At 47.3% G+C, this 23,836-nt stretch overlaps 1 protein-coding gene across 1 annotated transcript; it reads left to right on the top strand.

Moving 5' to 3' along the window:
- The first annotated feature begins 436 nt into the window (after positions 1 to 436).
- On the top strand, positions 437 to 17,225 carry LOC147730537 (gamma-crystallin-1-like). The gene is made up of 3 exons (XM_086958579.1): positions 437 to 469; positions 15,308 to 15,550; positions 16,896 to 17,225. Exons 1-3 carry the CDS (start codon positions 461 to 463, stop codon positions 17,166 to 17,168), a joined length of 525 nt encoding a protein of 174 aa, XP_086814705.1. The 5' UTR covers positions 437 to 460; the 3' UTR covers positions 17,169 to 17,225.
- Positions 17,226 to 23,836: the final 6,611 nt, after the last annotated feature.

The following is a 23,836-nucleotide window of genomic DNA, read 5'->3' on the forward strand; positions in this document are numbered from 1 at the left end:
TGGTTATCGAATAAAAATGGTATGAAAACCTTTAATTTAGGGATGTAAGGATAGACTAACAAAGTATCAGACCTCGCTATGACAAAACAATAAATGTTTCCCTTAAAGCTCTATGAACACATTCAAAATATGAAAGCATTCTCCATGTGTTAGGTTTCCAGAAATATTTAACATTGTTTTGCTCAGGAGCTGACAAAATGGTTCCAGAAACCTGTATTCCACGCAAAGTGTCAGCAGTTAGGTTTAACCCACAATAAGCAAAAACAGAAAAAGAGAGTCTGAAAAAGAAGACTGTTCCCCTGTTCCCCTATTACAGTGCAACAATACAGAAAGCTATACATTCCCTTCCAGGGCTTGACCGAGGTCCATTGTTTCCAGACTTCCGTTTGTGCCCACGGTGTATAAAAGGGCTGGGGCCTCCGAGCACTGAGTACACAGCTTCTGACTGACACCAGCCAACATGGGAAAGGTAAAGCAACATGTCGGGCTTCAGCTTTAGAAATTCCTCAAGTCTTATTGTCCCGGATGTCGCTATAATATCAATTACTCATTTGTTAGGATCCCTCAAGGGTTTGATAAACAGAGTTAATTGTTACCTTATGTTGTAATACAGACGGCTGAGATAGATTAATTTGCTTTGAACAGTTCATTTGTACACTTTTCTGATATAGGTGCTCATAGCTCAAAGAAAAACGTATTAAGCCTTTCCTAGAGCACTGTGCCATAATTGCAATATTTGTTACAAACGTATGAACAGGTGGAAGCAGGCCAGGATAGGTTGCAATGCTTGTGAGAGACAATTTTTCTAAATCACCAATGAGATTGACTGCATACGTTCCGGAAAAGATCGATCGTTGTATTTCTCCCTGTGCTCACCCTTATATCTCCTTTCGTACCTGCTAAATACACAGCGCCTCATTTATGAGAAATGACGCATCGCTGTATGAAAGCAGTGATGCGCCACTTCTCAGTGCGCACTCCTTGCGACATACCTGATGCGCCATGTTTAATGTATGACGCATCATGTCGCAAGGAGTTACTGATACGTCAGTTTTCCTGATGTATCAGTAAGCGCAAAAGTGACGCATTGCTGAAGTGTGTCACAAAAGTGACGCAACTCCAGCAATGCGTCCTTTCACATGGGGCAAGCCCCATGTGAAAGAGCCTGTGTCAGTCTTACGCCTGCTGTGAGTCAGGCGCAAGATTTCACTGTGTCACTTCTACAAGGGTTTTTGCGGGGGAATGCCCCCCCTGCATACATTATACCTGACGCAGGTATAATGTAGCGCACAGGTTTACAAAGTGACGCATCTGCTTAAGGCGCAACAGGAGGCATGTTTTACGCCGCCGATGCGTCACAAAAAGTGACGCATCGAAAGCGCAAAACTGACGCAAGGCCTCATAAATGAGGCCTACTGTTTTTAGTCTTTCCCCTCACAGTTTACATCTTCCTGGCTCCTCTATCCCCCCTCCGACCCACCATCCCTTTCTTTGTCTTTAGGAAGATGTAGCTTTCTGAGTGACTGATTTAAGCGGTCAAAGAGTGTTTGATATTTTTGGCATGTCTATTGTTTTTCTTTACATTTAATTATTTAAATGTGGGTTGTAGATTATCTCATTCATTCTTTCAATAAAAAAGTATGCAAAAAATAGCAAAAACAAAATTAAATCACACCATTTAAAACTTTCCTTCAAACAAAAGTTCTACTGTGAGTATTTTGGGAGGGGATAGAAGGCACCAGGTGAGGATTAAAGCAGTGCCGCGGGGACACAGTAAGGAAGCAGTGACCTGAGAGCATTCTGGTGGTAGGGTAGAAGGGTAGTCAGGTGCAATCACAATGTTAGCTGCGGTTCAGCAGCAGGACAGATGTGTGATTGGTTACTGTGCTTATCAGAAATGGATAGTGAATGTATGATGAATGACCAAGCATTTTAGATGTACAATAGCCCCTTATGCATCCCATTAGAGGAGAGAGAATAGCTTCAAACAGCCAGTAGAAAGACGCTGAGACTAAAGTACGCTTTTGGGCTGATTGACAATGCCCCAGCCATTAGCCGAAGGGTCCTGAGTCTAAGAAGTCAAAAGATGACCTTTTTTTCCCCTATATATTCTTAGTTTGTTGACAGAAAAAAAGTCTTCGCTTACCAATGTGCTTAGAAACCGGCTGATGAACCCTAGCAATAGTCGTGTGGTAGGGTGTTGAGACACAACAGTAATTGATGCTCCATTATTAGGGATCGGCTGCCCTTTCTATAGCTAACATTGGCTGTGACTTCTAGTGCACTCTATGCTATATACTATGCATGTTAATTTCATTAACAATGTATTCACACGTCTCAGTGATGCGTGAAGGACAGAGCATGCAACAATTTTTACTGTATTTCATGGTAACCCACTCACTAGGAGATGAGTTCCATCATCAGATTTTCAATAATACCGAGCCTCAGAGCTATACACGACCACAATGCTGATATACACAATTTTTAAGCAAAGTAATGCAGAAATGTCACATTGTTTATTTAGAAATGTAGTTAAATAGATCTCAAAATATTTGGTAAAAATATGGAATGCATCGATGTACATGATTTATGTTTCATGTAAAAGATAGGTGCCTTTCAAGGTGTGTAATGGTGACAATATCACTTTAAAAAATTAGTGGTATGAAATTCTTATATAGAGATGCCTATGCCAGAAGAAGTGGCCTTTAGCTATGATCACTGGCTATTGCCATTTACCCACCTAAGCAAACATGAGAAAAAGAAGTCTTGTATATAATTTTGAAATGTAGCTCACCCCATAGATAACGGGTGTAGTCAAGCAGCCAGTACAGCTCAATAGATTACTCTCATTTCCCTTCTACCACTGACTGAATAGGTGACCAGTGATGGACTTTACTACTACATCGTAGCATAGCCTCAGTTTACCAAGGATCTGAGACCAGGCTGATAAACGATGCCTTGTCCTTCAGAAGAGCAAAACCAACCGGATGAACTTCGAAATCATTCCCCTCATTGCCAAGGTCGTTGCGGTCAGTGCTCCCTTGCAGTGAAAAGTTCCCCTCAGCTCCAAGCCACCCAATCTCCCTCCAGAATGATTTCTACTGATTCATTGCAGTAAGCCATGCGCCTGGGGCCTGCTGCTCGGGCACTGCTAATTGCACATTGTAATAATTTTCCAAATGCTATGCAGTTAAGTGTTTAAGCACAAACGGACAATTCATCTTCACTTTGCACTTGGTATGAGTCACAAAACAGACACAAACTGGTGTGAAGTTTTGATTCGGGATTTGCTTTTTATCGAAAAGCAAGTTTTGTGATGGAAAGTAGCCTCGAAGTAACAAAAAGCAACCATTTGTGCTAATTGTGTCAACGGAGCGTATCATGGGTAGTGCATGGGCATTTGATGCAAGTGTTTTGATGAAAATCCCTACCCACTAACATTGATAGACAGTGTTTTGGCAAACAATTACACCTTCTCGAGGCTGACATGAATTTAGAAATAGGTTTTCACAAAACATATATAAATTTGCATCTGTGCTCAAAGCTTTGTATTTTGTACTGGGAGGTTCGCCTTCCTGTACAAAATCTATTCTTCACATCACAGATACACCCATGGTTCCCTGCTGAATATTTTGGCGTAGGACCGCTTAATGTGTGCTAACACAGGGAGACAGAAAATCTGTGCCAAATTTGGAATATGGTGCTGTGCTGCTCTCACCTTTTCCCATAATGCAGCACAGCACAGCACCTTTTGTTGGTGTACTGTATTGCATGAATATAATTTTACCCCAAAATGTCCTGGTTCACATTCCTAATAAATATAGTTAAGAGTTTGGGTATAATACCTACTGTCATCTTGGCATGTGAATAGAGATGTTTACTAGAGGATATGTTTAACCATGCTTTTTATGAAGAGGTGAGTGGATCTTGGGGAGTTTCACTCAGTGGAATGCTGCAGAGTTACATAAAAACCCTGTGAGATTTTGCAGAGTTTGAGAGTGGACAGGATTTGGCATGTTGCGTTGATTTCACTGATTTTATAGCACCAGGAGCTTGTTTGGTGCTTTAAAATTAGCACATACAACACCACATGGCATGCCAGAGGGTACTGCTTCTTTCTGCCACTCGAGTAGATTTTCTACTCGAGTGGTAGCTTTATCAATGAGAACGGTCACGACCTTCCACTACTGCCCGTGTTGCTAAATCTCCCTGGGAGCCGTTCTAGAGCCTGAAAATCATGCTAGGGGATGCAAATTCTCACATGCAAGAACAAAACACTGACATGTGGTGGTTGGTGGAGTTTTGCCGGAAGCCCACATTCAAAGCGAAATGTGGTGTGGGCAAAACTCTGCAAACTCTACAGGTGGAAGGGAATTATTCACCCACTCCTACTTTAAGATGCATGCTCTCTTTGCTGTGAGCACAATCATCAGATTTAAATTTAAGAAGCTCAGAAAAGCATGCAGAGGTATCTGTTCACTGTTGTGACATTGTAGTTGTGTGCAATGAATTTCCCTTAATCTACTGATGACAACAAGTACTTTCAGCCAGAAACTGTGTCTGTTGACTAAATTACATTACTTGCATCACTATAATCACAGGAACATGTGGGCAGTGATTACTCCTTATAATGCATTCCACTGTGTGACGGGGTTTCTGACCAGAGGACTAATGGAGGCGGTGCATAGACATGCATTTTGACTGATAAAACTATACAGCGCACAACCGATAATGTACGGGAATTCGGTTTCAGCATATTTTTATCATGTGCACATCACCAATTAAATTGTCTTGATTTGTTATGAGTATTAACATTTCTGTTACCATTACTCTTCAGAATTATAAAACGTGTGTTTTCCCAACCGCTGATATATAATATTTGAAATATTCGTACAGTTCATTTACAGGTATTTAAAGGTTCTTCTGTGTTCGAAAGAAACGTGACATGCTACAGCCTTTGCCGTTCACACTCACTGTTTCCCAGCAAGATTGTCACATAGTTCACTTTAGAAAGTCCTCTAACTTTCCAATCAGAGAAAGAAAAGTAAACACTAATCTCCATGTTAAAAGGATAGCCTGCAATTTGTCTGAAGACATAGCCTGCCATATGGACTCTCTCTTTGAACACAGAGCAAATGTGACAAGCTAAAAACTTAATATAAAGGAATCTTCATTATTGATTCACCTTCTGAAATCAAGCATGGACTTTGTTGGGGGTGCTGTAGTTTCCCTCACACCCATTTTTCCAGCGCCATAAGGAAATGGCATCAGTGATTTGTTTAGGTGGCCAGCACAATATTGAGATTTGTGATGGTTGGATAAATTATGCCATGCAACTTTAAGTTGAGACTGTGGATTGTTTTGCACAGAAACACTTTGTAGAAGTTCCCATGAGAACTCACAGTTGTTAGGAAACATTAAACCTGCACGGATTCTGCAAGAGAAAAGCTGTGAGTAACAGATGTTTTGTGTGCCTGAGCTTAATCCTGTGCCACACAGCACTTCCAACTAAATGTTGCTTTTAATCATAATTCCTCCATAGTTAACATAATATAGCTAACTCAGTGCTACAGTGTCTGTTGCATGTAGAGGTAGTAGCACTACAATAACATGTATCGTTAAATCATGGGCCTAGAAATTGAAAGGACCTTCGACTTTGCCTTGCTGATCACCATTTTACTCCTCTATTAATGCATTATGTAAAGAAAAAGTCAAGCATTCGTAGCTATAGCTCTTTCCTGTGATTGGTGGGCCATTTTGAATGTTATTTCATTGTGCCAGACTGTATCTGAGTCTCTGTTGCATAATCACCTCAGGGAGCAAGCCAGAGTTCTTGACTTCACCAAGAAAGTGATGAAAATGGTAGGAGCCCATGGTACTTTGGAGCAAAGCAACAGTGATTAATTTGTAAAATAATACATGGTGTGCCTCAATGTTTTGCTCAGAAGCCTGAGGATGGATCTATTGAAGGTCTGATTGCTGAATATCAATGCTTTTTAGGCTTGATTGCTCTTGTTACCACTTACAGTACGGTTCCAGTCGTTCCAGTCATCAACGTACGGCACAGAGATTTCTCTCCCATCAGAAGTGGTCTGAGCACCATTTGGAATACCCCTTGCTGTTTCTGCATCCTGTATAACTAGTAACTTTCATTCATCTAGTAAAGAGGCACCCGTAATTTATATTCGCGGACACTTATAAGGGATGCAATGCGATATGAGAAGCGCATACACTTCTTTGCTGCTTTTTGTTTATTGAGGACTTTCGCATCTTTAAAGAAGTGCTGGAGTTCAGTTTCTATTTGAAATGGTACCAAGTAATCAGATATATTTTGGTTGCCCTTCCACTCGTGAACTCATTGTTTTATAGGGGGTATGGGAGTTCTGTAATACATTGAGGGAAAGTATATGAGGAAAAAAATGTGTTTGTGAGAAATATATATACCCATTTATATGTTTATTTTCGAGTAAAGAAAAACATAATTTAGAGAGTACTTCATGCCAGAAGGATTTTATGGTCATTTCCTTTCTCAGATTCCTCTCCAATTTACCCCTCAGTTTCAGTTGTGGAGACAGCAGGGATGCTTAGAACCATATACTTTGGTGTCTCGCTGTGCCCAGGGTGATCAGACCCGCTCGTTCCCAGCTCCTCTCTACTTCGACCCCATAACTGCCCAAATGCTTTTTGAAAAGTCTCATATTTACGGAACTGGCTGGGGGGCAGGCCACATCCCTCCACCAGTTCTGCAAAGGGAAGCAACATTACCTCTTGATAACAATCCCCCACGTTCTCAAGTCACACCGCCGCCCATGGTGGCATCTGTTCCGCAGCTATGACACTCTGCGACTCCTCGTGTGGCAGCCCCACCAGGGGTAAACCCGGAGAGTATTTTAGGGTATCAGGTACTTTCTTGATGCAAAGTTTCCAGCACTGTAGTGTCTGCGATATCGAGGTATAGGGAACTTTTATTGTATGGTCCAAGAGTTTGGCTATCAGCAGCAGCCTGGGATTTTGACCAGGCTCCATTAAATGGTCCATTCCGTATTTACTCCTTCCAGCCATTGGGCCAGCCACTGCAGCTTGGCTGCCAGTTGATAGAGCTCAAAATGTGGCACTTCCAAGCCCCCTGCCTAAACAGGATGCCTCAGAGTCTGGAGGGACACTCTATGTATACTGTTTCCCCAGACTAAGCCTCGAGTTAAGGAGTCAAAAGTGTGAAACCATCCCGCAGGCATCATCTCGGATATCAAACCTAATAACCACTATAATGACCCACTCCCCTCTAAATGTCTTAAAAAATCAACCACATCGTCATCCCTATATGGACTAGAATAATAAATGTCTCACTATCACAAGGGATCCTGCCGAATTGCCTAAAAACAGGCCAAGTCATCCCCATAATCATAAAACCTACAGCGGACCCAGCAGATCCTAATAACTTTCACCCAGTTACCAATATTCCAGTACTTGCCAAATTAATTGAGAAATGTGTGCAAAATAAATGGAGCCAACACACCGCTAACGTTATGCTACTGGACGACTGCCAATCGGGATTCAGAACAGGCCACAGCACGAAACAGCGATCCTACATATTGTCGATGATGCGTTACAGGCCCTAGATAGCAATAGAACATGTCTATGAATCCTTCTCGACCTATCATCTGCTTTCGACACAGTTCATCACGCAAAGATTTCTGGTCAACCAGACACTATCCCCATCGTGTCCTAACTCAATTGGAGTCCCTCAAGGGTCTACCGTATCTCCATCTCTTTTCAACCTTTATGTCGAACCACTGACAGAAATTCTCCGAGACGCAAACATATCCTATTACATGTACGCAGATGATACGCAGATTTACATGAAGATCGCATCCCTGGAAGACATCAAGGTAATGAATAAGGCCCTAAAACTGTGACTTTGCTGGTTAAGTACCATTCATCTGAAACTAAACGAACAAAAAACAGAATTCATTTAATTTCACCACCAAAGAACCACACAGAAGTGAAGGAATGGACCAAAAAGATCACAGCACTAAACTGCACCCCTACGCTAGTGGATTCAGCAACATCGCTAGGAATCACGCTAGATAAGAAACTAGACATGAAAGCCCACATCAAATCAATGGAAAAAAGTGCCTGTTTTCACCTGAACTACATTAGGAGAGTGAAACCATTCATTTCTATGGTGGACCTCAAACTGGCAGTACAATCATTAGTAGTCTCAAGGATTGAATATGGATACACAACCTTAGCAAGCCTACCAAAAATTTCCACAGCTCCACTAAAAGCATGCCTCAATGCAGCTGCAAGACTCATCACCGGAGCGAGGAAATTCAATCATATCTCTCCACATCTGAAATCTTTAAACTGGCTACCGTACAAAGCCAGAATCCAACTGAAGATGGCATGTATTACCCACAAAGCGCTCCACTATAAAACACCAAGATACCTGGCCCAGAAAATTGAGTTATCTGGAAGAGGCAGACCAGCCAGGAGTGACAAGGAGCTGCTGCTGAGACCACCCATGTTCCTGAAGAAGAAAACGTATAACAGAGCTTTCTCCGGAGCAGCCCACAGAATTTGGAACTCACTCCCCTCAAATATTAGGAAAATCACAAACACTGCTACATTCAAGAGGTAAGCTAAGATTTTCCTAATGAGTAAGTTCCTCAAATAGACAGGACAGGGCATCATCACCACCGGAACATAGATGTTCCAAAATAGTTCAACAAATGGAAAAGAAGAGAAAATCCCATTCTATGCTAAGGATAACCAATGTCGATACAATACTAATCCAGAACTACGGATGCAGAATGCACAGAATAAGACAACTCAAAACTATTGATACTGGAGTCACAATACACCAAGTACAGCTCAGTAGACTAGTCCAAGAACCTCCATTGAAACTTTTAAGTCAGACATTTACAGGAATTATACAGACAAATGTTATTTCCAAACCTTAGTAAGATATATGTAATTTCTGAAACTACCTCATACCATGTGAAATTCTTATTATATTGCTTTGCACAAAACTTACCTCATGCCAGATAAAATGTACATGTATATCGAACCTACCTCCTGTGAATGTGAAGAGCTCTGATACCCAAGGGTCACGTTCTCACTGTATAAAACTCTCTAAATAAATAAATAAAAATAAGTAAATAAATTACAGGCAAGTTTGAGAAATAGCATAATAAGCCGGGTAACTTGACCATTTTCGCCAGGGAGATCGTAGCCATTATGGGAAGGAGTAACGTGCCCCAGAACTGAACTTTGGACTGGAGTGATCTAAGTGCTTTATGCAAGTTACCACCCCTTAGATCTTCCAATTACTGAAAGACCTGAATACCTAGGTATTAAAACATAACTGGTGCCCAGTTAACATCCGCAGGTAGATCGGGAGGGCGCCCTAATGGTCCAGCCACATAGAACTGGAATGTTTTACATTTATTAACCCGTAGACCTAACAGCTCCCCAAATGTCTCCAAGCAATGTAGGGCTGTCGCCACACCCCTAGTAGCATGGCAGAGGTAGACCAGAAGGTCATCCGCATGAAGGGAGATGATATGTGTCCTCCCTTCTATCGCCTGGCCCATGATTTCTCCTCTTTGTCAAAGTAGCTCAGTCAGGGGCTCTATCGCCTAGGCAAATAGAAGCGGCAACAGGGGGCATCCCTTTTGGGTACCTCGCTCTATTTGATATTGAGGTGAGATATGTTTACTAGTCTTGACTCTGGCTGTGGGGTGTGTGAACAATAGTCACACCCACACCACCCAGTCATCTCCCATACCGAAGCACCTCATAACCGCTAGCAGGAAGTCCGACCCCACCATATCAAAGGCCTTTTCCAGGTTGATGGACAGAATAGCGGCCTGTTGGAGGGATTGTGCCTCTGGGTGGTACAGTACAAGTATCTGAGGTTGTAAGATATATTGCTGGAAGGCATAAATCCATTCTCGTCTGCATGGATTAGGTTCAGCATATATGGAAGTAGTCTAAGCGCAAACACCTTGTTTAATATTTTGAAGTCAGTGTTGAGCATGGAGAGGGTTCTGTAATCTTTTACCCCAGCATCAGGGGCTGCAGTCTTGGGGAGTGGGATCACCAGTGCATCACACGTGTCTCTCTGACAAATGGCCCACCTGGAGCGACTCTGCATACAAGGTAACCAATCTTGGAGCCAGTTCGGTCCCAAACTTCCGATAAAACTCTGCCGGATGGCCATCCAGGCCAGGAGTTTTCCCATTGGCCATAGTGGCGATGTCTCCCTGCAACTCCTGCAGGGTCATAGATCCTCCCAATTCATCTCTTGCCTCTGCATTGAAAATGCGAAGGTTTAACGGGTCAAGGAAAGCACTGATAAGCGCACTGGGGGCCACCGGGGGAGCGGCATGGAGTGTCTTATAATATTTCCTAAACAGACCACTGATCTCCTCCGGGTCATGTACAGTCAAGCCAGCAGCAGTCCGAACACGTAGAACTGGGGACCCATGTATTTCCGGCCTAATTAACTAGGCCAACAATCGGCCAGCTTTCCCCTCCCTCTTTGCACCCTTTCCATATCTGTGTTATAGTTGTAAGACCTGAGTCTTTCCAAGGTGTCAGTGTATTGCTTGCGTCTATCCAGAAGACGAGTGTGGGCCTGCCCATATTGTCCCTGGAGGTTGTCCAGTGCCCGGATTTCTTTCTCCCTAGCCAACAAGTCCTTGTGGAGGACCTTACACATTCCCACAGTTTGCTCCACACAGTGTCCTCCCACCACCACCTTAAAACTTCCCTGTCTATTATTGCAGAGGGAGTGGTGTGTTCATTTTCAGTAAAGAACTCTCCTACGAGGGAGTGCAAGGTGCTAGTAAACAGTGCATCTTTTAGAGACATAGGATTGAGGTGCCATGTAGGTCTGGGAAGTCTATCTCCATGCGGCCTGTATGTCAGCAGCAATGTACTGTGATACGATTGGGTCCGCCAAAAGGTGTCTAGTCATGTGTGCTGTTGGTGCATTGGGGAGTAAAATGAGTATTCTCATGTCTCTCCATGTTGGATTCTCCAAATATCTTTCAATTCCCAATGTGACATCCACTCCCCAATCCAGTCGCCACTCGTCGGGTTTTAGTCCCGTGTAAGGGAGGGTGAGAACGGTCCAAGTCTACCTCTATCACTATATAAAAATCACCCCCAATTATAACCTGTCCTAGCATCATGTCCGCTATTTGAGTAGAAAGGTTGGCCATATAGCCTCCCTATGAGAAAGACATATCTGCCCTCCTTATCTATAATGGACCATGTCAGCTCAAAGGGTACCCTGGATCTAACCCAGACTAACACCCCTGTGCATACGCTGAGAAAGATGTAGCATGGACCTGCCCTCTCCAAAGCCTACACATTCTTTCTAGCTATGCTTGAAGCAGATGTGTTTCCTGCAGGAGGACTATCTGCACTCCCAGTCTCTTTAAATAATTATGTATGTTATGGCGTTTGGACATCGACCCCATCCTCTTAATGTTCCACGTAAGGAACTACAGTGTTTGGCAGTGTGTTGACATCACAGGTGAGGCAGTCCATCCCCTTCCACCACCCTCCAACCCCCCTCCCAATCCAACTAAACGGAAAAGCAGTCAGTTATCCACTCTACAAATATGCCAAGCCTCGCACAACAAAAAAAAACAGAAAAAAGGATCCCAACATGGACCAAATCCCCATTCCCCGAGCAGTGGGGCAATTGCTGTCAGCCCAAACCCTTCGAATGACTATAAAAGACAATCAAGGCCCAAACCAGCTACGGTAATGTACTTCAGAGGGTTGTGGCTTCATTCGATATCTCTCAAGAGCGTGTCATATATCAGGGTCTTTGCCGTGCACCATCCTCAATAATAGTCCAACGAGGGCCATATCGCCACCTCAGGCTCAAGGACAGTCTGCTGCCACCGCAGCGGCAAGGCACTGAGCCAGTGCCATTCCTCAGTACAGGCTCAGCTATATCATCTCATATGCAGTTTTTGGGGTTACTTGTGGCATGTTTAGGCTGTCTCCAGTAGAGGAGTCTGAGTCCGAACCCCAAGTGTCCCTCTGGGAGCATGACCCCGCTTCAGAGTGGGACTTATCTTCCCACACAATCTCAGCCACTGACTGGTGTGCCGCTGCCCTTTCTCGCTCTGTCTGTGAGGAACACTTTCCAGCCCGCCTATTCTGGCAGGTCAGCGCCTGTTTTTGCACAACCCGAGGGGTCTCTGTTTTATTCTCTTCCAACCAGTCCCATGCAGTTGAAGCGTCTTCACAGAAATGTGTCTTTCCATCCACTACTATGCGAAGTTGGGCAGGAAAAATAAGAGAGTAGTGGAAGCCTTCTGATCTCGGTGCCTTCTTAACTTCCAAGAAGCAGGCGCGATTTTGTTGCACTTCAAGGGAATAGTCCGGGAATATGGAGACAAGACTGTAAATTACTTCAAATTGGCTATCTGATCATGCCTAGTGCAGTAAGATGTAATGCAATAACGAGGCCACTACTGGTCTCGGGGATCGCCCCGGCACCAGCGGGCATCCTGGTATCCGGTGCCCTCTCCAGGGTGTAGAACTGTGTTAGCCCCTCCGGTGCAACCACTGAGCAGAGCCATGGTTCCAAATAGGCCATCATGTTGCCATTTTCAACCTCCTCTGGAAGGCCCAAAATGTGGATGTTGTTTCTTCGGCTACGCCCTTCACTGTGTTCTGCCCCGCGCCCCAGTGTTTTAACCCTGTCCTGCCGCTCTGCCACCTGTTTGACCATCGCCTGGTGGGCCGGGGACAGCTCCTCAAGGCTCGATACCACCACTTTCACCTTTTCATTGAGCTTCTGGTGCTCCGCACGGAGTAGGCCAAACCCCACCGACACTGTGCTTATATCTAGAAGCAGTGTCTCTTTTGAGTCTGAGATTGCCTCTAGAATCTTAGCCAGTTGTTGTTGTATGAGGCCTTCAAGCTGCTGCTCCCCGCATTGCTCTGCACCTGCTCCCATCGTCTCTCCTCTTGTTCGGTGGCAGTCTCCACTGGTTTTGCCCTATGTTTGCCTATCTTTGCCGCTCGGGTATGATATTGTCCTGGGGTGTCCCTGATGTCGCCTCTGCTCGGCCCTCACAAGGGTGCCCTCCACCATACCTCAGGAATGCAGTATTCTGCTGTTGATTGGTGAATACAGAGGGGACCTCGCTGGTCTGCAAAACTTAAGGGTTCAGCACAGTGCGCCGCAGTCCCCAAAGTATTAACTGGCCCCTCTTTCCTGTGGCTCCCGCGTCCCAGGTGGCAGGCCTCAGTCAGGCAATGGCCAGGTCCACCAGCTCTGTGCTGCAGTATCCGAGGTAGTGAGGGGGGTAGTAAATCCCCAGTGCTGGAAATTAAGTGGCTCTCACCTGCTTCGCACCAGTCACTTTTACGTGGCTCAGGGCCTCCTCTTTACCCAGTCCAGGTGGTCTCAGGGCATTGTACCATCCTCCCCAGGTGTCTCAATGGGGCTCCACCAAGGTGCCACCCACCGAGTCTCAATATCATAGATCGTCCCACTGCAGCTGCCCGGTCCAGGGGGCACAGTCAAGAAGGGCCCCACCCCAAAGCAGGGCACCTCGCCGCACTAAACTATGGCCAGCTGCACAGATCAGGCCTCTCAAGCCCAGGACCCAGACCGGGTGCCAACGCCAGCTGTCTTGCAGCTCTACATCAAGCCATCACACCACTTGGTTCACAGTAACTCTTGCCTCCACATGTCTTTTCAATTCTCGGGCAGGATAAGGCTGGATGGAGGCTGCGGGCACAAATCAGGCACACTGCTCCTTAGATTTGTCCCAGGCCTGCCCTTGGGTCAGCGATCTCCCAGGTCTGGGCCCAAAGTTCTTTTGCATTCGTGGTCCAACTGCCTAGCTTTGTCCCCCAGGGGGACCACAGTGCCACCGATCTCGCCTGGCCTGCGCCGCCTCCACAGCAACTGGCTCAAGCCCCCAGTGGGTACGCGGTCACCCGTCCAGGGCCAGAATCCACCTCTGCAGTCCGTTCATCTCTCTCTGCATTGGTAGGCTCCGGGACCGACTCGTCCCAGCCCCCAGACCAACGTCCAATGCAGCAAGCTCTTTCTAGCAGGGCCCGTCAGAGTCATGCGCAGGGTCAGAGCATTCTATCAAAACTCGATCTCCGGGATGCTGTGGTTCCCCTCCAGCAGCGGCAGACCCCCAGGCAGCAGCTTGGCGTTTGGTACAGCGTCAGGCCACCCGTTGCAGTGTCTTAAGTGAATAATTGCCAGGTCAGTGCAGAGCCTCTCACTCATGTGTCTGCCATTGCTGGCTGCTAAGCCACGCCCCTAATATTTCACTTGTTTTGAGCACTGGAGAAGGTGAATTTATGTTTGCTTTAGCCCTGATTCCACTACAAGCCCCTTCGTCCACCACCAGACAATCCCTGTCCTTTCCTCTCACTCTTCCAGGTTCCAACTTTCTCCCTTTGTCAGTTTTTTTTTCTTCAACTTCTACCTTATTTCCTCCCTTTTGTGTGCTCCTCTCTCTCGTGTGCTAGATCAAAGTTTAAGAGAAATAACTCATTGTCCTCAGAATAGAGTGCTGGTGAGTCCCACATTCTACCACTGGTTCAAATTAACCACTGATAGTGTTCAAAGCCCACAGACACCAATTGGAAACAAGAGAGAATCACTTGAGAACTTTTTGGTGACCCCAACCCTCGCCTTGTGAAAAGTCCTGCAAATGTTGCACAATTAATTCCCTGGCCCACCACTTATCAACATCGTTTTAGAAGGGGTCGTTCTGGGATTGTGTGAGGCGAATAAAGATACACAACCCTAACAACTGTATGAAGTCACCATCCACATGTAGGTGCTTTAGGTTTTTATTTTGTAATGTTACTGCACAGATTTAGAACCACTCTATGTACAGCAGTACTTTTATAGATGGTAGATTATCTATATTCTTACATGTGTCCTCCAATTCAAGATTTAAAAAAACGGCTAAAAAAGTGTGATAAAAAGAGTGATAGGCTCAATACTTTTCTAAAGTTGGATCTCCCAGTTGGAAAGCTGGATGTGTCATAGGTCAATTTACCCATTCTAAGGTCTTGAAAAATGCTACATTTAGGAATGATTCACCAGGTCACTTTTTAGTAATAAGGTATGTGATTTCAACAGAAAGTATAAATATGAGATTAGATAGCAAGTTTGAGGATTATGACAAAAGTCTATCTTTCATTGAGGTCAATGAGAACAGAGTTATCTGCTATGGGTGCAACACAGCATATCCAATAACTTATATAATGTTTCATTTTATCATCCTTTTTACAGATTATTTTCTACGAGGACAGAAACTTTGGTGGCCGCTCCTATGAGTGCAAGTCTGATAATGCAGACCTGCACTCCCACCTCAGTCGCTGCAACTCCCTCCGTGTTCAAAATGGAAACTGGATGCTTTATGAGCACCCCAACTACAGGGGGCGCCAGTACTATCTGAGGATGGGAGAGTACCCCGAGTACCAGCGGTGGATGGGATACAATGACTCTATCAGGTCCTGTCGAATGATCCCTGAAGTAAGTCCAGGTTCATCCCATACGCTTTCAGCTTTTTAAAAACTTTATTTTGGTTTTTAAAGAAAAAAATATTGGAAATGTATATTTTATGCTTTGGTCTATAATAGGTCACTAATGCAATAAGTGCTTTTCTAGAGCATCCACATTTCTATGTCTCTCTCTAAACAGTTTTGATAATTAAAGCCCTGCACATACTTTTTAGTATGGAGGGAGACGTATCAAAATCCATTGATCAACCATGACACCCTGTTCTTTTATGTATGCACGTATGTATGTGGTATTTATATAGTGTGCCCGTAGCTGAAAAGCAGAGGAGCGCTGTATATGGTATAAAGCAAAGACTCAGTCAACGTGTGGGATGGAGGGGTAGCAGTTGGTTTCAAGAGGCAAATCGGACTGTTGCTGCATCATGAAGGGGCGCTCTTTAAATAGGTGTACCTAAAGCTGTTTCCCAAACCTAAGCAGGATTGGACAGTTCTGATGCTAATGAGGTTGCTGGTTCAAATGCTGGCCTGAATCATATATTTTTGGGAGATTGTTGGAAGCCGGAGTCCCCGCCCCGCACCACTGTCACCAAATGCGAGACCTGGGACTCCTCACTCAACGTTAGGCCAAGTAAGGACACCGTTTGAGATAGTCCTGCTCACCCCCTTAGTAGCTTGGCACAAGCAGCCAGGCCCATCTACAAGGCACGAGTATACAGTATGTGTAACCACACCCAGAGTAACCCCCTGCTGACACCACAAATGGACTCCACAAAAGTTTGATAAAAACGAGTATGAACTTTATATAAAAAGACATACGATCAGACCACACAATACAAAAAACAACATACAATAAAGGGTAATATTCGTTCCGGCTGGCTGGTAGGTTTCATCTCCAACCATCGCTTTCAAAATGCTACTCTGGTCGCAATGCTGGTGAGTGTGCATATACAGGGTCTTTCAATACCATTTTAGTCAAAAACACGTGTTTTGTAAGTGGATCAGTTGGATGTCAGAATATTGAGTAAAAAAATATATTGATGTGTGGAAATATCTTGGCCTGAATATTGGGAACCTAAACGTCATGAATATAAGGTACATAGATGTACAATTCTTAACTTTACATCTATGTTATCTTTACGGTAACATATATTGTCAAAATACATATGTGTGAATCAAAGAGTAGCTAATCAATGCTTACTGATATATACTTACCTTCATACTTTCACAATAATTTTATAGCAGTTACTTAGGACCTGATATTTTGCCATCAAATTTTAAAAACTCGATATTCCAGTGGTATGCCATGTTGATCTAAAAATTGATCTTTTGCATCTCTTCTTTTCTTTTCACTTTCACAGTACCGTGGCACCTTCCGGATCAGGCTGTATGAGGAAAGTGACTTCGAAGGGCAGATGATGGACTTCAAAGATGACTGCCCAAATGTCTATGAGCAATTCCACTTCAATGACATCCACTCCTGTAATGTGTTTGAAGGGCACTGGATTTTTTATGAAGAGCCCAACTATAGAGGACGTCAATACTACCTGAGGCCTGGGGAGTACAGGAGATACACTGACTGGGGAGCCATGAGCCCCAGGGTTGGTTCCTTCAGAAGAATGGGATATTTGTAAACTACTGTAGGTAGTAACTTTGTTTAGATTGTATTAATAAAACTTAAAATACCTTGATTTCAGAGTGTATTTTTCCTCCCCTCAACAGTTGAAAATAAAGATCCTCACTGCTTTTCCTAAAACATATGGAATCTATATAGTTGCTTTTGAAAGGTGGTTACTTATTAGTGTAGGTAGGTACCTACCACTAGTAAAAAAGGCCATAATCACAATATAAGGTCCAGTCACGGTCTCAATACATTATTCCCTTGCTCAGCCCTTGGTAGCTGGCTGCGAATAGGCAGGCTTAACTTAGGAGACAAGGGTTTAAAGCAATTAAAAAACAGCAATACATTACATATGTAAGACACAACACACAATAGAAATCCAACAGCAATTCATACAAATTGGAAATATTTTAAGATTTAAATGACACTAAAATTGAAAAAAGTCCACTTTTGAAAACCAGAGATGGGAATTTTTAAATAAACACTTTTTGGTGACTAAGGGCCATATGTATCATGGGGCGTGGCTTAAGCACCACCGGGCATGGATGCGTGAGTGAAGGGCTCTGTGTCGGCCTCATCCATTATCTTGTTTTGGAGACCCCTCTGGTGGCGTTGGCGGCTCTGAACGGGCCCCCCCGGCGTTGTGGGGCACATGTGTTTGCCTTTCCTGAATTACGGGGGCTCTGACGGCTGCCCCGCAGACGATCGTGGTGGCTCCGCCGAGAGGGAGCTCGCCATCTTGCCCACGGCCTGCACTAGGCCTCACAACCCCTGCCTTGCGTGACCGGCAGGCCTTCGAAGCGGAGCGACTGCCCTGGGACGGCGGAATTCGGCGCTACGGTGAGGCGCGGGCCTACCTGAGCCGGGAGCAATGATACCGGCGGGAGTGGACCAATAAGATAGCTGGTGTCCTCTGGAGGAGACACTGCGATGCAGTGAACAGGTGGCGAATTCCCGACGGGGCAAGGAGAGCAGCCCAGACTTCGCCGTTGCAGTGGGCGGCCACCCCTACTCCTGAACGCCGGCAGCGCCAGGGGCCGAAGAGTGCAAGGAGGCCTGCGCCCTACTCCCGGTCCTGGCGGTGAAGATCGCGGAGACCCTCCCGACGCTAGCAGTAAGCCCTCGCTCCCTGGGTGACTGCTCTGTGAGGGGCCTGGGTCACGGCGGTCCAACGCAGAATGAGGCTGCCATTTCCGTTTCTGCAATCTGGACAGTGTTGGAGAGGCCCGGGAGTGCTAGCAGCAGCAGTACGGTGGAAGGGTGAGCACTGTAGAGACGGCGCTTCCTCCCCCGCGTCATAGGGCACCTTCTCTAGTACTGACTTAATTCAGAAGAGTGGGGACTGGCTGGTCCGCCTAGAGGTGGGTACGAAACCCCAGCAGGGATGGACTTGGTGCGTCTGGCGCAGAATTTGGAGAAGGAGGGATCGCAGTGGTGGTAGCATCCCGGTGATGTTTGCCCTGGCTGGGAAGCAGACGGCCACAGTGACGTGGACGCCGGTGCAACAGGGGGACATCAAACCTTGAGGTACCCCGAACGATGACTGGTGGGGTCGCGACCCTGGCCGACAGTGACGGGCAGCTCTAGCTCGCAGTTTGCACCCAGCGGGCTGGAGGATCATCCTATGGGGACGTTGATCGTCCACGACTGTGGAGCCAGTTGAGGATACTCGGCGCCACTATCCTTGTGCCTGGAGAACGGGACTGAAGGTGACTAAATCTTGCTCTTAGAGCTGGAGGCCTGCCTTGGGTCTGGACTATGGGGAAACCACGCCAGAAACCGGGGACAACACCATCTGACCCAGCTGAGGACTCGCTCGAGAAGCAGGAACAGGTCGCAACTGGGGGTCCACCCTCAGGGCTGCAACAACAACAGCTTGACCAGATACTACAAGCCATCTCAGACACGAAAGAGGCACTGCGCAACGATATCGCACAAGTGTCGACGAGTCTAGGATTACTGCAGGCGGATCATGGCAAGCTCGCCGACCGTGTCAAAAGTGCGGAGCTGGCACTTGAGGAGCTGGGACCGGCCCAGAAGGCGGCGGATGCCACAGTGGGCGACCTATTGCGCAGAGTGCAGAAGCTGGAAAAGAGGGCCGAAGATGCGGAAGGACACAATAGGCGCAACAACATACGGGTAGTGGGCCTACCCGAAAAAATCGAGAGGGACAATATGGTCTCTTATCTGGAAACATGGCTGCGCGATGTGGGGGGCCGGTTAGGGGGGGCCCCTGTGGGGCGGGATGCTGCTAGGGGGGGAAGCTGTGTGCGAGGCTTAACCAACACGCAGAGACGCTGAGATTGTTGTTCGGCTCGGTTGGTGTAGAGCCACCTCCTCTACCTCACAATAACTGTGAGACTCTGGTTGCTATCAGGGTGTTCCCCGTTAGTTGGGATTGCGATTTGGATGGGTAACAATGGTTTGGCACCTGTTCTGGGGAAGGGTGGGTTGAGAGTATGTTGGGGATGTTTTGCATTTTTTGCTTGGGGATGTTTGGGATCTGATAGCGCTGCCAGCATGCCTCCTTGGAGGAGGAGACAATTGTGTCTTTGTGGATTCAAATATGGGGACACGCCTTGAACTGAAATGCATCACCTGGAATGTGCGGGGGAAGCGATACAAGGTCCATGCGTATTTGGTGCGCAGAGGGGTTCAGGTGGCCTTTTTGCAAGAGACCCATATTGTTCAGGCTGAGGGACGGGCGTTGCAGCGTAGATGGAGGGGCCAATTGTTTTATACTACTTATTCTGCATATGTGTGAGGTGTTTTAATCTGCATACGGGCGGGTGTTCTTTTCCAGCGTTTGACTACAATGATTGACCCAGAGGGACAATTTGTGGCGGTGCAGGGGAGATTGGATGGAAGAGATGTGGCCCTGTGCAGTGTGTATGCCCCGAATGTTGAACAATCGGCCTTTTTCTCGCCTTTGTCTGGAAAGCTGGCGTACCTCCTGACTGGCACAGTGTTCTTGGGGGGTGATTTCAACTCTGTCAACGATGTGGATTTGGACCGTTCGCAACCTCCGTTGGCCGAATCAGTGGTATGTCGTAGAGCGAAGGTGAGGAAAGATTGGCAGACCACCTGGACCTGGTTGATACTTGGCGGTCGCACCATCCGACTGATAGGGACTACTCGTTTTATTCCGTATCACATGATCTGCATGTGCGTATTGATAGTATCCTCTGTTCCCCGGAAGCCCAGGGGATGACCTACCATAGTGAATATCTAGCAAGGACGATCTCGGACCACAGCCATTGTCTGATTGCGGTGTGTGGATGGCGCAACTTCAGGTGATCCCCACATGGCGTTTGAACCCTCTGACTCTGGAGGACCCCGTCTTTAGCACCGAGGTCCAAGATAGTATAGAACACTACTTCACTGAAAATGCGGGCACGGCGTTCAGTAGGGCCCATGAGTGGGACGCATTCAAAGCCGTGGTGAGAGTCGTGTGTATCTCCTCTACGACGGGCGTCCGCAAGACTTTACTGCAGGATATTGGCTGGGAGGAGGATCGGTTATGCCAGGCGGAGAAGGCGAGCAATGCCGATGCAGCGGACAACGGAGCAGTCACACAGGCGCGTGAGGCGGTGGCCACTCAGGTTGAGCGGTTACGCTGTCTTGGTTATAAGGAGTATTTGGTGCGGGCTCATTCGGAGAGGGACAAGGTGGGGTCTTTACTAGTGTGGCTGGCGAACCCGGCGGCCCGGGGTACGCCGATCTTATCTCTGTACACAGCAACTGGGGGCCTAGTGTATTCCCAGAAAGAGATTAATGAGCAATTCCTTAATTACTATACTTCACTGTACCAGAGCACGATGCCGGACCTGCCGGAGGGGCTTCATGATTTCCTTTCAGCAGCCCAGCTTCCCCACTTGGACCCAATACAGAGAGACAAGTTAGGCGAGGCTGTCTCCCTGAGTGAAATTAGGGCCGCGATTAAAACCATGGCGCGGCGTAAGACGCCGGGAGCCGATGGTCTCCCGGTAGAGTTTTATGCGAAGTACGTCGATCTCCTAGCGCCGCGGCTGCAATTGATATACCAGGAGGCATGGGAATTGGGCAGGCTGCCTACAACTACCAGAGAAGCGATTATTATACCGCTGTTGAAGAGGGGTGGGGATGCCTGCTTACGATCCGCATACCGGCAGCTCTTGATGCTTACCGTAGACTACAAGATTCTCAGTAAGATCCTTCCGACCCGGCTCTTAGAACATATGACGACCCTGGTGCATCCGGACCAGGTGGGCTTCATTCCCACTAGGAACACGGCGATGTGTATACGGCGGCTGCTCAGGGTTATGGAGGGAGGCTACGATACTGCCCTGAGCGCGGCAGTGCTTTCGGTTGACATAGAACAGGCCTTTGATAGCGTAGAGTGGCCCTATCTGTTCCGGTTCCTGAAGGAGTTTGGCCTGGGAGACCAGTTTATACGATAGACCACGCTGTTGTATAGCTCTGCTACAGCCAGGGTCAGGACGGGATCGACCATATCGACAGCTTATCTGGTGGGAAGGGGCACCCGGCAGGGCTGTTCTTTATCCCCGTTGTTGTTTGCTCTGGCGATTGAGCCGCTGGCCACACATGCTCGACTGGGGAGGTCATACGAGGGGCTGTCGCTGCGGGGATCAATTATATTTCCCTGTATGCTGATGATCTACTGATGTTCTTATCGGGAGTGGGCGAGTCACTGCGAGGTTCCAGAGCGCTGCTTCAGAGGTTTGGGGACCTGTCGGGCTTGCGCGTCAATTGGAGTAAAACTTGCCTAGTCCCATTGGCCCCAGACAACCGGGAACCTCCAGAGGAAGACTGTTTCCGATTAGGAACCCCATTGTCTACCTTACTTGGGCACGCGTATTCACCACACACAGTCTTATCTAGTGGAGGGTAGCGTGGGCAAGGCGATAAGAGGCCTCCAGGGGAACATGGACTTTTGGAGGGCCCTCCTCTTGTTGCTGGACGGGTAGCACTCTTGAAAATGGTGGCGCTGCCGCGCTTGCTTTACTTCCTCTGTACTTTACCTGTGTGGATTCCAACCTCGGTCTTCCGGACGCTCAGGACCTTGATCACAGGTTTTATCTGGGGCTCGGGCAGGCGGCGAGTGGCACTGAACACCCTAACGCGATCGCGGGCGGACGGGGGGTTGGCGGTACCTGACTTCCTTCCAGTGGTATTATTTGGCGGCGCAGCTGCAATGGCTCACACACGCAATAGCTCGGGAGTTCCGAGGTCCCGAAGGTCCGTGTGGCAGGGCGATTCCTCGACATGTCTTGTCATTTATAGTCCTTCAGCAGAAGCTCGATCTTAACTAACTCACCCTTGAAGAGCGCACTCTTCGCTTGTGCTGGAGTCAGAAGCGGGTGGGTTGCTCTCAGCCGTACGCCCCGGAGATACCTCTAGGCATGTGCACGGCCCTTCCTCATGGGGGAGATTGGTCCACGCTAATGGTTTGGGAGGACCCCGGACTCCATATGGTGGTAGATTTGTACAGAGATGGTTCCTTGTTGTCCTTTCGGGAATTGCAGGAACTATTTGAGCTCCTGAGGGGAGATTATTTATTGCACGACGCGTTGGTGGGGAGACTGCAGCGCCACTGGAAGATGGGGCTACAGGAGCCGCTGACTTCGCCGGGTTGTCAATATATCACAATGGTGGAGGGTACCTTTAAGGCTGTTATGTGCCTCTATCGACGCCTGTCGAGTGTACAGCTTCTGCCCCTGGATACCCTGAAAGGCAAATGGGAGGCGGACATCGGCAGACCCATACCCGAGACGATGTGGCCTCAACTGTTGCATCGCGCCTGGAAGGGTACGCGCAATGCCCGGTTCCAGTTGGTACAGTTTTTTACGCTATATAGGGCATACTTGACCCCGGCCAAGATCTTGCAGTATTTTGGTGCATCCCACTCAACGTGCCCGCGGTGTGCCACAGACGGCGCTGATTTTATGCACATGTTCTGGTCGTGTACTGAGTTGGGATCCTACTGGGAGGAGGTGGTGACGTGCCTGAATCGAGCGACAGGGCGGACATTAGAGGTGGAGATGGCGACTTGCCTGTTGCTCTAGTTCCCGCACACTCCTGCAACTAAGGTCACTAGTAAGTTCTATGACCTGGGACTAATCATGGCAAAAAGGGAACTTACCATGCATTGGAAATCAAAGCCGGGCCTAGCTATCGGAGATGGCGGATGAGTTTTTTGGCCTGGGCGAGCAGCGAAGGGACGCTCCGCCTGCAACTCGCTAGGCGCTCCGCTAATGAAAAAGCGCTGGAAACAGCTAGGGCATGGGAAGCTCTGGTGGTCGAGCTCCACGCTCCTTCTGCAGAGTCTAAGGAGGAGGGGGGGGGAGAGCACACGGAGCCTAGTCAGGGGGACTAAGCGCCAGCACCAGACGGATAGAGAATGTATGATGCAAGGCTGTGACGTACGGATGAGTGGATAGGGCATTCTGCCACGAACCAGGGCTGGTGCTGTTTGTGGATTGCACTGTGAATTTGTGGACCCATCTGTCTTCACGGAGACACTCCGATTTGTTCCTTCACCTACATCTTCTTTGTGTAGCGGGATGTGCGACAGGATAGTCGGCTGCACTTATTGAGATCTACCGAAGGGGGGCACGCTGGCAGGGGGTGGAGGTGTGGGGGAGGGATTGTTGGACTGAAGGGAGGGAGGGCCAATCATTT

Source organism: Lissotriton vulgaris, chromosome 2_1 (assembly GCF_964263255.1).
Source record: "Lissotriton vulgaris chromosome 2_1, aLisVul1.2, whole genome shotgun sequence".
NCBI lineage: Eukaryota > Metazoa > Chordata > Amphibia > Caudata > Salamandridae > Lissotriton > Lissotriton vulgaris.

Bases quoted from the DNA above. Each gene is read 5' to 3' on its own strand.
- LOC147730537 (XM_086958579.1), top strand. The intron at 15,551-16,895 runs GTAAGTCCAGGT...TCACTTTCACAG, and splicing joins CCTGTCGAATGATCCCTGAA to TACCGTGGCACCTTCCGGAT.